This window comes from Limulus polyphemus, unplaced genomic scaffold (genome assembly GCF_000517525.1).
Source record: "Limulus polyphemus unplaced genomic scaffold, Limulus_polyphemus-2.1.2 Scaffold30, whole genome shotgun sequence".
In the NCBI taxonomy this organism is placed as follows: Eukaryota; Metazoa; Arthropoda; class Merostomata; order Xiphosura; family Limulidae; genus Limulus; species Limulus polyphemus.
This window is the reverse complement of record NW_013665640.1, coordinates 588,214-600,720: the sequence shown is the minus strand read 5'-3', so window position 1 is coordinate 600,720 and position 12,507 is coordinate 588,214. Positions and strand designations below refer to the sequence as shown.

Genomic DNA, 12,507 nt, shown 5'->3' with positions numbered 1-12,507 from the left:
CCTTTGAAACCCATAAGATGAGTTGATAAAGGACAACGAATTAAATACACTAATTTTATTCACGCGGAAGCTTATTAATAAATTCAAGAAATTTAAGACAGCAACAAAAAACTTTGAAATAAGTCGGAACTTGTTATGAAAAATAACTATTAACTTCGAGAAATTATTTGTTTTTATAATCATTATCTGTGTTGTCAATATTGGAGCATTTTCTGTATCATAAGGTGAAAACTATAGAGAGCTAGGTTTTTGTATTCGTTTTGCGTAGCGTTCGTTGTTTATTATCAGGTGTTTCCTTAATTAAACTTGTTAGAGTTTAATGATTTTTATCTGTCACTATAAATTACTCTAGTTGAACTATGTATGCGTCAAGGCTAATAAAATCAATTGAATGTAGTCAGTCAATGCTTCCTCCAGGATGGGAACAGCGTTTCGATAAGAATTTGGGACGTTTGTAAGAATATCGTTTTAATTTAACTGTTTTATTACTGAGTAATACTACCAATACTAGTATTACCATAGTGGGCCTACTTGTAATAACTAAATATCACTACAAACAGTGTTATAACGTGCGTCGAATTATCATATTATGTCACTACAGGTCACAGTGGTGTTGTAATAACTAGTCAACTGGAAGGAACCTTTTCAGTTTCTGTGGGCTAAGTTTTAGTACTCAGTAGCACTACTAGTACTAAAGTCATGAGTTCTTTCTAAATCATAAAAACCTTCTGATATTTTTTCTGTATTATGTTACATATAGAATTGTAAGAGAAATAAATGTTTAAATATATTACCATAACTACCTTTCAAATTGATTCTAGTTCTGTTCTGTAGGTTTAGCTATGTTTAGTTAAGTTATAAAAATAAGTTTCAAAGAAACAAGATTTATTTGATGGTCAGTTATTCTAGTGCTTGACTTGTCGCATTGGCAAAATAAATAGACTAAGTGTTTGTTTACATATAATTAACTTATCTGTGAAAAACTTAGAATTTAAAGACAAACATTGTTTAGTTGTGTATTATAATATCCTCAGTGAAAAAATTATGATCTTTCGGTTTGTTGCTCTGGTGAATATAGCCATTGCGTGTGATTAGTGTAGAGATTTTAGCACTGATTTCTAGATCCAGATTTGATCTGTGGTCCTGAGCAAGTTCAAGCAAGAATATATAACTTTTCACCTTATTCAGATATGTTATACAGTATTTTCCTTATACTGATATTAATCATTAATAAAATTATTTTGGGATCTCAAATGGAATATAATAGAGCACTAGCAGTTTAAAACAATGTTGATACATTAAGTATAATTTTGTCTTTTCTGTTGTAGATAATAGAAAATAATGTTTTCAAGGTGGGCTTTAAAGTGCTAACAGGAACAAAGCTATAATAGTATCATTTTTCAATCCTGTGTACAGCTATTTAAACTTAAAGCAGAACCATATCTTAACTTAAACTCTAAATAAGAATATCTGATGAAGTTCTGTATTGATTTAAAGTGAATTATTTGAAAAGTTTAATTGGATAAAGTTAGTTAATGTTTTATGTATATCATTTATTTTAGTTTGTAATATGAGGATATTATATTTGAATGACAAGTCTTCTAGATAGCCAGAGTGTTTTTATGCACTTGTGCTAAATTATTTATTTAAAAAATTCTGAAGAAATGGCAACAACAGAAACTATTTTGACACGTATGAAATTACATGTTCATGATGATTTATTCTCCATCAGATTTATAAAGCCTCAGTAACCAATAAGCCTCAAAATTCTGTGGTTATATCTGTTAATATTTTTATTTTAAATATGTTTAGAATATTAAGATTGTGTAGATTTTGTAAGAAGTCTTTCTTTGTACATGAAATACAAAAGGTTTTATCTCATAATTATGAGAGCATATAACAAGATATAAAATATGCATTGTGCTATATGTAATCAGTATGAATGGCTTTGACACCCCAAGGCTCAGCTGTAAGTTTCTGGGCTTATAACACTAAAAATTTGGTTTTGATACCCATGTTGGGCAAAGCAAAAATTGCCCATTATGTAGCTTTGTACTTAACAACAAACAAACAAGATGAATGTCTTTATCAACATTTATGTTCATGACTGTGGAATCCATTGAATAAGACTGTGTTTTTCTTATAACAGTTATTACATCAATCATTCAAACAAGACCACTTCATGGCAGAACCCCAGTCAGAATCTTGATCATCCACCACAACAAACACAAACTGTAAGTAATGTTTCATATCATTTTTCTTTCCTTTTTTGTATTGTTTATTAATTATTTTCTATTATTCATTATTTTGTATTGCTATGAAATTTAAATCACAATAATAGTAAATTAAATTCTGAGACGATGCATCACTTCTGCACACAGAATAGCTATGGTCCTTGTGCATCTGCCTATGAGATTTGCATAAAACTAGCCTTGAGCTAACTACCTTTCAAAATTCATGTGTTTAACATGAACTGCACTGGTGTATGATGCCATAATCATGTGACAATAGCCCTCCATCAATAGGAGGGTGATGCAACTTCCATGTGCAATAATTCCTTTTAAGCACTTGCACTCGAAATAACTTTATTTGTTTTTTTGGCATTGCCATGAACAGATATGTTGATTTTTCTGAGAATTGCATTCACCAGAGAAACTTAAGTTTTGTTCTACCTTAGCTTTTGTTTTGAAAGCATTTAGTATTATAATGAAATCTCAAGTGCCAGTGACTTCGAATTTGTCCTGTGAAAGTGATGAAGTTACAAACACAAGACCTGTTTTTACTATGGGTTTTGAAGGCTTGTTGACTGTTGAATTCATTACACTGTCATGCAGTGTGTTATGGGTTCCCTCATGCATACTGGGCCTCCTATTCAATTCTGGATGGGATTTCTTAAGTGTGTTCTTTTCTTTCTCTTTTGTCTGTGTCTTTTGATTCTTTCCATTCTTTACTTCATGAAACCAATTCTCTGGATTACTTTGTTTTTCCTCCTTCACATGATATTAGGATTCATGCTGATTCTTTTGTCAAACATCTCCATACAAAACATGCCTTGTCCTTCTTGCCTTCTAGATCTTTTGACCTGTTCTTTTCTAGATTCTCAGTCTTTAGAATCTCTTTTGCCTGCTTGGGAAGTGAACCCATTATCTTCTGTTTTGTTCTCTAGTGCCAAGTTTTTGTATCTTTGTCTCTTTCTCCCCACCATTCTGTGTTACCTCTCCTCTTGGATGGCCATGTTCTTATTCTGCCAATACCTGCAACACTTAGAGCTGATTCCGCTCTCTCTCCCCTTTACATTCTGGACAAAGAGTATACTCTGATCAAGATGAGATACAGTCTTCCATGGGTGTGCTCCTATGGAGCCCCTGCTATTGGTTGTCACACTCCATGAGCTTTTTCTTCAGGTGCTTTCTGAAGGAAGCTAATCTAGGTTTAAAATTACATCAGCTCCTCTACCAATTCATTGTGAGATTCTAGTTATTCTGTCTGTGGAGGTGAGGTATCATCTCAGAAGCTAACGTTTTCCTAATCTGAAAATGTATTTCAGATAGATACTCACATCTGCACATTTTCCCACCCAACTTCCCCACTTTTGGTGCACTTTCTTCTTGCCTCATCTAGGAACAAAGTTATTTTCAAGTTCACATGCTTAAAGAAAGTTACCATGCATGGAGGTTGTGTTGCCCTCCTATTGGTGGAGGGCTATTGTCACATGATGATGTCATTATGGAAGAGCACAGTTCACATTAGACACATGAATTTTAGGTGGGAGCTAGTACAAGGCTAGTGGCATTCAGATCTCTTAGGCAGATGTAAGAGGGATATAGCTATTCTGTGTCTAGAGGTGAGTATCTATTGGAAATACATTTTCAGATTAAGAAATTGTTAACATTCAGATCACATTCCTACTTCCACAAAGATAATTGGTAATTATGTCATGTGGTAAGAAAGAAGTCTTCCATAATTAGATCTTCAGACCTTAACTCACTCTGATACATTACTTCATTTACTATGTTCAGATGTGAAAGAGAAGATAAACGATACTGGAATGTTATGTTCCATAAATAGTTCTTCAATTTTTTTAATACAGAAAAGGACCTTTTACCTGTAGCATTGCTAATAGGAAGAGTTAAAAATTTCTCACCACTGTTTCTATGTTTGGAATTGTCAAATGCAATCCATTGGATATCAAATTATACATGTCATTGAGGCAACAAACATTTTCTTCTTTGCAAAATTTTTAAAAATGTGCCATTTTTTCTTTAGATGACTCAGTGTCCATATCACTCGTATATAAATTAGATAAATTTTTCAAACATGTTTTTTTTTATTGTCTATTGTAAAATCAAAGAATATTTTAAAATGTTTAATAAGAACACTGTAATTTTCAATTTTTGTCAATTTCAGTAAGTAATCGATCAAAAAAATTGCAAAAACTGTGCAAGAAATGAATTGATCTCTTCCTGTTAACGTTACTTCATTATTAGTATTTTCATCAAAGAATACTTTCCTCTTTTTTTTGACTGCTTCTTTCTTCTTAAAATATTTTGTCACTAGTGGTGGATAAATTACTTGCTTCATTTTAAATTCATTCAAAATCATTTCGTAACTCAAAGATGAATTCTTTCAATGGTTTTAATAGTGTTTCTCTCTTTAAAACATTCATTTACTTGTAATATTTTGGACCAACATGAAATCATCAGTTTTGTTTATTAATTGTCAAACATTTTAATTAAAGATGTAACTTCTATTCTCATGTTAATATTTTGTGCAGGAGATTCACTAATGTTCAAAAGTGCTTCCATGATATTGCAAAAATTGGTTTTAAGAGCATAAACAGCACCTGCTTGCACAAAATTAAAAAATAATGCCACTTCAGAACATGATTCTGCTGCAAAATTGCCGACTAGATTTAATGAATGGCTATCACAAGGTATAAATAAGGCTGCTGCTTGCTTTTTAATTCTTGTTTGAAGTCCTGAATATTTTCCAGGCTTATTTGAAGTGTTATCATAGCTTTGTCCTCTAAAGTTTTTGATGTCTAGATGAGTACTTGTAAAGTATTTAGCACAACTTCCTCTAAATTTGTGGCAGTGTGAGATTTTACGAGTAATAAAACAAAAATTTGCAAAAATTAAGTATGATGTAGATATGGCAATGCCAAAAAAGTACAGAAACAAGGTAGGGATGAATACTCAAAACCAGTCAAAAGTCACTACATAAGTAGCCAAATTTAATCAGTCATTCCTTCAGGAACTTTGAAATGTGATGTGAAACAAAACTGCATATCTGGCATTGAACCCATAATCCAGTTTTTTACAAAAGTTTGGGATTGCTTCCTATCATATCTGTTGTGCATAGAGAATTCTGTTCTTTCTGCTGGATATTTTTTGTAGGTAGACTACGTCTCACATATACCAATTCTCTCACCAGATAATGCAAGGTGAGGTAAAATTCTGAACATTGAAACTGCGGTAAGAACAGTTGGAAACCACCATTTGCAGTGATGAATCTCATTATTCTTTCTTTGCTTTGGATGGACACATCATGTTTTAACCCATTGACTGCTGATTCCCCATATAGGGTACAGTCCACCCCCGGCAGTTGAATGTGAGTGTGCTGTATATGGAGTACAGCTCACAAAAGCATTCTGGATAATGCTGCATTGCTCACTTTAAATTTATCTTGTGAGGAAGCACCATACCTGTTTTAACAAAATAATTCATTATGCCAAACTACAGAAATATTGTGACACAACTTCTAGAATCTGTCTTTCACGAGCCTGAATCCAGTTTATCTTTCCTGGGACAATTAAGAATTTATCATAAAAGATACAAAAGGACAGATTCTAAAAAAAGTGGAAAAATAGTGATGCAAAGATATTTGGTTAGTTCTATGTATGTCTGGAGTGAATTTGCACTCCACTAAACTTCATATGTATATTTTTCAGCATTGGTTAAACCAGAGTGGCTGTTACACAGAGCACCTTCCTAACTATCGTAACTGTTTCTAATCTCAAATATTTATCATTCCGACCCCAAGTGTTTTCATTCATGTTTTGCATTTATTTATACTATCTGACATTTAAAATGCACACCTTGTTTTATATCTGTGATGTCACCTTTTCCATGAAATTTCCAGAACATTCTTGAACATTGTAGATCTCATCACCAGAATGTTCTGGATATTTTTGAAACTTTCTTTAGCTCTTCCCAAGAATGTTCTGGAAATTTCAAGAATGATATAGAAACAGTTTCAAAGACTGATTGTTTCTTTGGTTTGTTTTGAATTTCATTCAAAGCTACATGAGAGCTATATGTACTAGCCTTCCCTAATTTATCAGTGATAGACTAGAGGGAAGGCAGCTAGTCAACACCACCCACTGGCAACTTTTGGGCTACTCTTTTACCAATGAATAGTGGGATTGACCATCACATTATAACACCCCCACAGATGAAAGGGCGAGCATGTTTGGTCATAATGAAAATCGAACTAGCGACCCTCAAATTGCGAGTCGAGTGCCCTAACCACCAGGCCATACCAAATCTGAGGGACTGAATAAGCCAATAAGCAACCTCGGGTGTCATCATATCATATGTTGTTAAGTAGAAACTACTCCCTGATTCTATTATATATTTCACTCCAAGATTGAAAGTCAGCATACAGGTAAGTTGTGTGGAGCTATTATCCAAGGGTTTGTGACAAGAAAGTATTGTTATCGTGGAAGAAAGTAGTGAATCAGAAAAACAATATTATGTTGGTTAGTTGGAGAACAGTCAGAGGAAGAAAGTTACAATTCATTTAAGCTTGAATCTGAAAATGAATAACCACCATACAGGCTGCAGTTATGAGATAGTAAAGCTGCTAATGAGGCTTCAATTCAAAACATTCTGTAATAAAGTGTTGCTAAAGAAACAGTTTTTTTTTTATATTAAGAAGCTCTTTGTTGTCAGTTACCTAAATATATAATCAGTTTAACACAATACTAATACTTTTAGGATAGGATACAAATGTACCCCATGTGGTATAAGTAAGGTGAAACTAACATTGTTTATTGAGGGTTAAAATGCAATATTAGTAAAAACAAAAAGTTAAAGCCAATCTTATTACTTTGCCTTCCTAGCAAAGTGATATGAATTATTTTTTTGTTCATAATACTTGTAATCAAAGTGGAATATTTCTGTTAGCATATATTTTGACTACAATGTGCTAATGTGTTTTGTTGTTTTTTTCTGTATACTTTGAGGACAAATTACTAAAAATATGTTTTCATAGAAACAGTGTGATTCTCATGGGGCTGGAACGGTAAAAAATGCAGTTATTGAACTTCAAAATCAGTATCCGGAATTCTCTCCTGAACAAATACATGTTATTTTAAAAGAGTAAGTTACATAGTTTACAGTTCATAAAACTAAGCAAAAATAACCATAAGGAAAAACTCTTTCTGAGAATTTTATTTTGTTTTTGAATAAATTGACTTATTCTTCCTTTATGTACAGAAATAAAGCATGAGTGATTTTATTCAGGTATTCTAACCAGCTGCTACTTTTAGAATTCTTGCATATTTTGTAATTCTGGTATAAATTTTGTATAGAAAGTTCATCTTTATATTTCATGTAAGAATATTACGTATAAAACAGTAAAATATATTTTGACTTGAATGAAAGTAAACCCAAATGGTCCACCTTCCAAAAGCATATATGTTTAAAGTTTTTACTTCCTTATTTTACGCTTTACCCCTGAAGAAGGAACATTTACCTACTAAATGTGCTTTGTGTAGGGTTTTCTCTTTTTTTTTGTTATTTTTTTATGATTCTGTATTCTATATTTAATTCATAATTGTCATATTTTGAGTCATTATGATGCAGTACATGGTCAGTATAAAATTTAGATGTATTGATGACTTTGTATATGTAACATTGTTTAATAGATTCATTTTAATGCACTGCAATTAATTTATTATGCTTACTAAAAGCTCACTGTGAAACATGCTATAAAGCTTTCTTATTGATGTTGAAAATCACTTTGTAAAAATAACATACTTAATAACACTCGTATTGAAGGAACATCTGCCTCTTCTCATGATGATGAACAAGACAAATCTTTTGCTCAGACCTATTTACCTTTAGTGTCTGCAGAGCAGGTTTTTTGCAACTAGCCCTTATTCTGTTATCTAATTTCTTTTTTTTTATAATGGGTATGTTCTATTTTAAATGTTGAACCTGTTTCTGTTACACCTGAGAGCGCTAGTGTCATGTTAGACTATTCAGTTCTTGAATTTTTTGTATCTTCTACCTTCTCTCAATATTTGGGTTATTGTTTATGCTTTTAGAAATGTTAGTAGCTTCACATTTATACACTCGTTGCATTTGTCATATGGGTGGCCTTTTAGCAGAGTCATCTTCCACTACCCATTTTAAGTTCTTAACCCACAGATTGGTAGACAATTAGTTAGGATGAAGTTTTTACCATACAGTTTTTATTAATGACTGCTGTAGTTTATATTACCAAGTGGGTCTTTTGATTCCTTGGCCCACCTGTCATGCTATGTTGCAAGGTGCTCATCTCCCCCCCCCCCAAATATTTTAGCTGACTTCAAAAGAGTTTCTTTTCTGCATCATATTATCTCTACAGGAATCTTACCCAATTTAATTCCCTATTCAGGAGAGGCCAGCAGAGACTTATTAGGGTTTTAGCATCTCTTTGAGATTCCTAGCAAGTGATATTCATCCTCCTGCCTTGCCTACATTGTCTACTTCTGAGTCGACATCTGATACTTCTACTTGTTCCTTTCACCCTTAGCAACTGGCCAAACCTAAAGTAAGTATGGGAAGGTCATCTCAGATCATATGTTCACTTGTAAAATCCCTGAACTTTTGGGATCCTTTGATTCAAGAGAACCTTCAATCTGGTTTTTATTTTCATTTTTCTCCTCCTCATTCTGTTCTTCCAGACCCTTTTCCTAACAATCCAGTGTGCTCACAAATTCTGGGTAAGTCTCAGATCTCCTTCAGAAAGGAGCAGTTGAAATCATTTATCTTACTTCTCCAGGATTTCATGCCCATTTCATTTCAAAAGAAATTAGAAGTTTAGAGGCCCATGTCAACTCGGTATTTTCCTGAAGATACTTCAAAATCTAAAACATAAAGTTATGACAATGTCTTGGTTTTAGCCACTGGATGATGACAGTAGATATACAGGATGCTTATCTTTGTATCTCTATTAGACCTTCATCCACTTAGTTTTTGCCATTGATTGTAGATTATCAGTTCACTGCTCTTTCCTTTGGCTCCATACATCTTCTGTTGAATTGTCAAAGCATTTGCTGGTCTTCTCCATTCATTTGATATCAACTCTCATTTTTACATTGGTGATTGGCTTATTCTGAACCTTTTGTCTACCCTGTCTCTTACACATACTCATTTGACCACCCAGCTTTCTACATCTCATCCATAGACCCAAATCCTATTTGGTACCTACACTATATTTGGTACATCTAGGATTTCAGATCAACCTTGTTCAAGGAACCCTTAAACTATTCTTATGGAATTTCAAGCCTTGGAGTCTAATGTACATACTCTCTTTTAATACACACCTACCACCAAAGACATCATTTCTGCTTTGTGGATTATGGTTTCCTCTCATAAAGTCATTCCCTTTGGTTGGGATCATGTGCAACATCTCCAATAGGACCTTGCTTCTGAGTACATTGGAAATTTATTATGTGGATTTTGGTTATTGTAAAATTAATTTTCAATTTTAGAAAGCCAGTTACATACATTTTTTTTATCCCCATTATTTTGCAATTCTATAAATATCATGCATTTCCAAAGGTTTACTACCATACACTTGTAACTTTTCATAGTTTTGTACTTTACACTGTCATTTATTTATTTTGTATACATGTAGTCTAGTTAAAAATTTCAAATACTGTTGCTTCAGTTTTTGATTTGGTGTACTTTTTTTTGTCTGTTACCACATTGGTTGGGACAATAAAGAAACTTTGAATTGTTTTCATTATTTCATCTTTTGGAAAACCATAATGATTCAATATAGAATGGAAACTAAATTTATATCTCTATATTGTTCTTACCAAAATGTTCACCATTTATCATTTCCAGAGATTTATTGAGTCTGATCACATCATGTAAAGAAGTGGATTTCATAATAAAGATGGTTTTCTTCACTAGAAACTCCCAGTTTTATATCTGGAACATCAAGTGATGGTTCTCATCACTGTCAATGTATTTAGTTAATATCTTTAGATTTCATTTCTCATTCTCAAATGTAGTTCCCTCAAAATAATTGCCCATATTAATTTTAGATGCATATGAGTTTATGTGCTCTTTTTCTGAAAACATTAAAGAATCTGCACTGGTTTCAAGATATTCCTTTTTATCCAAGAAAACAGTTATTTTTTGACTGCAAAATTGAAGCTTCTCTGGGTAGATTCTTTTTAACCAGCCATGTAGAAGACACCTCATACCTTTACTTATCATAACCTTCATTATATCCAGTAATCTTGTGTGAGATTGCCAATTTTGTTTACAGTCAGTTATTGTCACCTGTGGTATTTTTTCTCAAACTTTCCTTATGAGATATGTGTGTGTGTGTCCAAACTGCTGTGATAGATCAACTTTTCCTCTAATAATCTAGCTGTAACTATGGATTTTGATTGGGCAGCAATGTTACCCTCAGTTGCTAATTGTGTAATGTATTAATAAATATTAGATTATATCTTATTCCTCCTCTCACCTTTACCAAAGTATTGGAATGGCTAGTTGAATTTTATACAGTTGAGTACATTATATGATAACATTGTTGTAGCCTCACCGTGTCATTACAGTTCATGTACATCTTTACAGTAGCTGTGTACTTAGTTTCATTTTAATAGGCTCCATCTTTAGGCTGTCATGGTTAAAGAACACCCCTTCCTCCTGTAGGCTTTCTATAATCCATCTAGTACATGAGGATGACTGTTTACAGGTGCCTATTTAAAGAGTCTAATCACATCTAAGTTGGTTTGCTCTGCATTCAAAGACTTGACTAATATGTCTTTATATCAAATAGCATGAATACCCATTTTGTTTTCCAACTCTTTGTGGCATGCAACAGTTGAATGAACATGTTGTTGAAACAACTTGTGGACACATGATTTGTGCCATTATTCCAGCTGGAGATGCTTTGTAATTATGTTCTGTATTGTTGCTTATGGCACATGGAGGGCTTTTGTCACTTGTGTTACAAGACACTGCACTTTGCTTATTATGGCTGGGGTACAACTTCTTGCAGATCTCTTTCTTGATGGGGCCCAGTATAACCAGGTAGTTAGGGCTCTCGACTCACAATCTGCGGGTCACGGGTTTGAATCCCCATCACACCAAACATGCTCACCCTTTCTGTCGTGGGGGTGTTATAATGTGACGTTTAATCCCACTATTCGTTGGTAAAAGAGTTGGCGGTGGGAGGTGATGACTAGCTACCTTCCCTCTAGTCTTACACTGATAAATTAGGGACGGCTAGTGCAGATAGCCCTCGCGTAGCTTTGTGCGAAATTCATAACAAACAAACAAACTTTCTAGATGGTCCTGGTGCCTAAAGTTTATTTACTTTCATTTCATATTAGTAAAATTTTGCTGGTAATTTTTACATGTATATTAAATGCAGAATACTCTGTTATGAAAGAAAACTATATACTTTATTTAAGAATACAACCTCAAAACATCAGTGGAAAAACACAAAATATGCCCAACATATTTTACCAAATCCATGATACCTGCTTTTTATCCATTTTCTTTTCAAGCTTACCAAAATTAGTTTATTCATACAAAGATTGCTAACTGTTAATGAGGCTAAAAATTGTACATTCTGCTACAACTAAAAGTGCTTATACCCATTGAAAATAAATAAAATTTGTAATTTAATATCACTTTAAGCAAATACTGAACTTTTTCTTTTAAAGTTTTCTGACAGTGAAATGGTATGCTATTGTAAATGTAGTCTATTTTTAAATGTATTTGTATATACTAGTGCATGTAACATAAATAAGCATCTAATATCACTTGCTACTGAGCTCTGATTGAAGAAGTTGAATAGAGTCAAAGAATTTAAATTTTAAACAGCCAAATGAAACATAATTTGGAAAAGAAAAGTCTCTATAAATTATTTTTAGTAATAAAAACAAGGATGTTTAGAATTGTGTGAGGAAAATAGCAAAACTCCATATGGTTCTACAACAATAGTTTTTTAAAGTTAACTTGAAATTACATGGTATGCTATTATAAATCTGTGACAATTTTTAAATATATATATGAATATCTGTGTGCACATAAACTAACTAGCATTTAAGTTTCATTTACTTAAATTTATTCAATCATTGTTTAGTATTATTTCTAAAAATGAAATACTGTATTGGCCCGATTATAAAAAAGATGTTTTTTGATTAATAATTAGGCTGTAAGATTCATAGTCACCTTATAATCATGGCCAACCACAGGCCCCTTCCCC

At 32.8% G+C, this 12,507-nt stretch overlaps 1 protein-coding gene across 3 annotated transcripts in view; it reads left to right on the top strand.

Moving 5' to 3' along the window:
- Nucleotides 1–251: 251 nt before the first annotated feature.
- Nucleotides 252–12,507, top strand: part of LOC106459851 — a 39,936-nt gene continuing 27,680 nt past the window's right edge. The window contains exons 1-3 of one of the 3 annotated variants that reach the window (XM_022386587.1): nt 252–454; nt 2,150–2,234; nt 7,282–7,382. In XM_022386587.1, the coding sequence (XP_022242295.1) occupies nt 360–454; nt 2,150–2,234; nt 7,282–7,382 (281 nt within the window). In that variant the 5' untranslated portion in view covers nt 252–359. Of the gene's footprint in view, nt 455–2,149; nt 2,235–7,275; nt 7,383–12,507 lie in introns of all 3 variants that reach the window. The other 2 variants (XM_022386593.1, XM_013919525.2) reach the window with 2 other exon arrangements.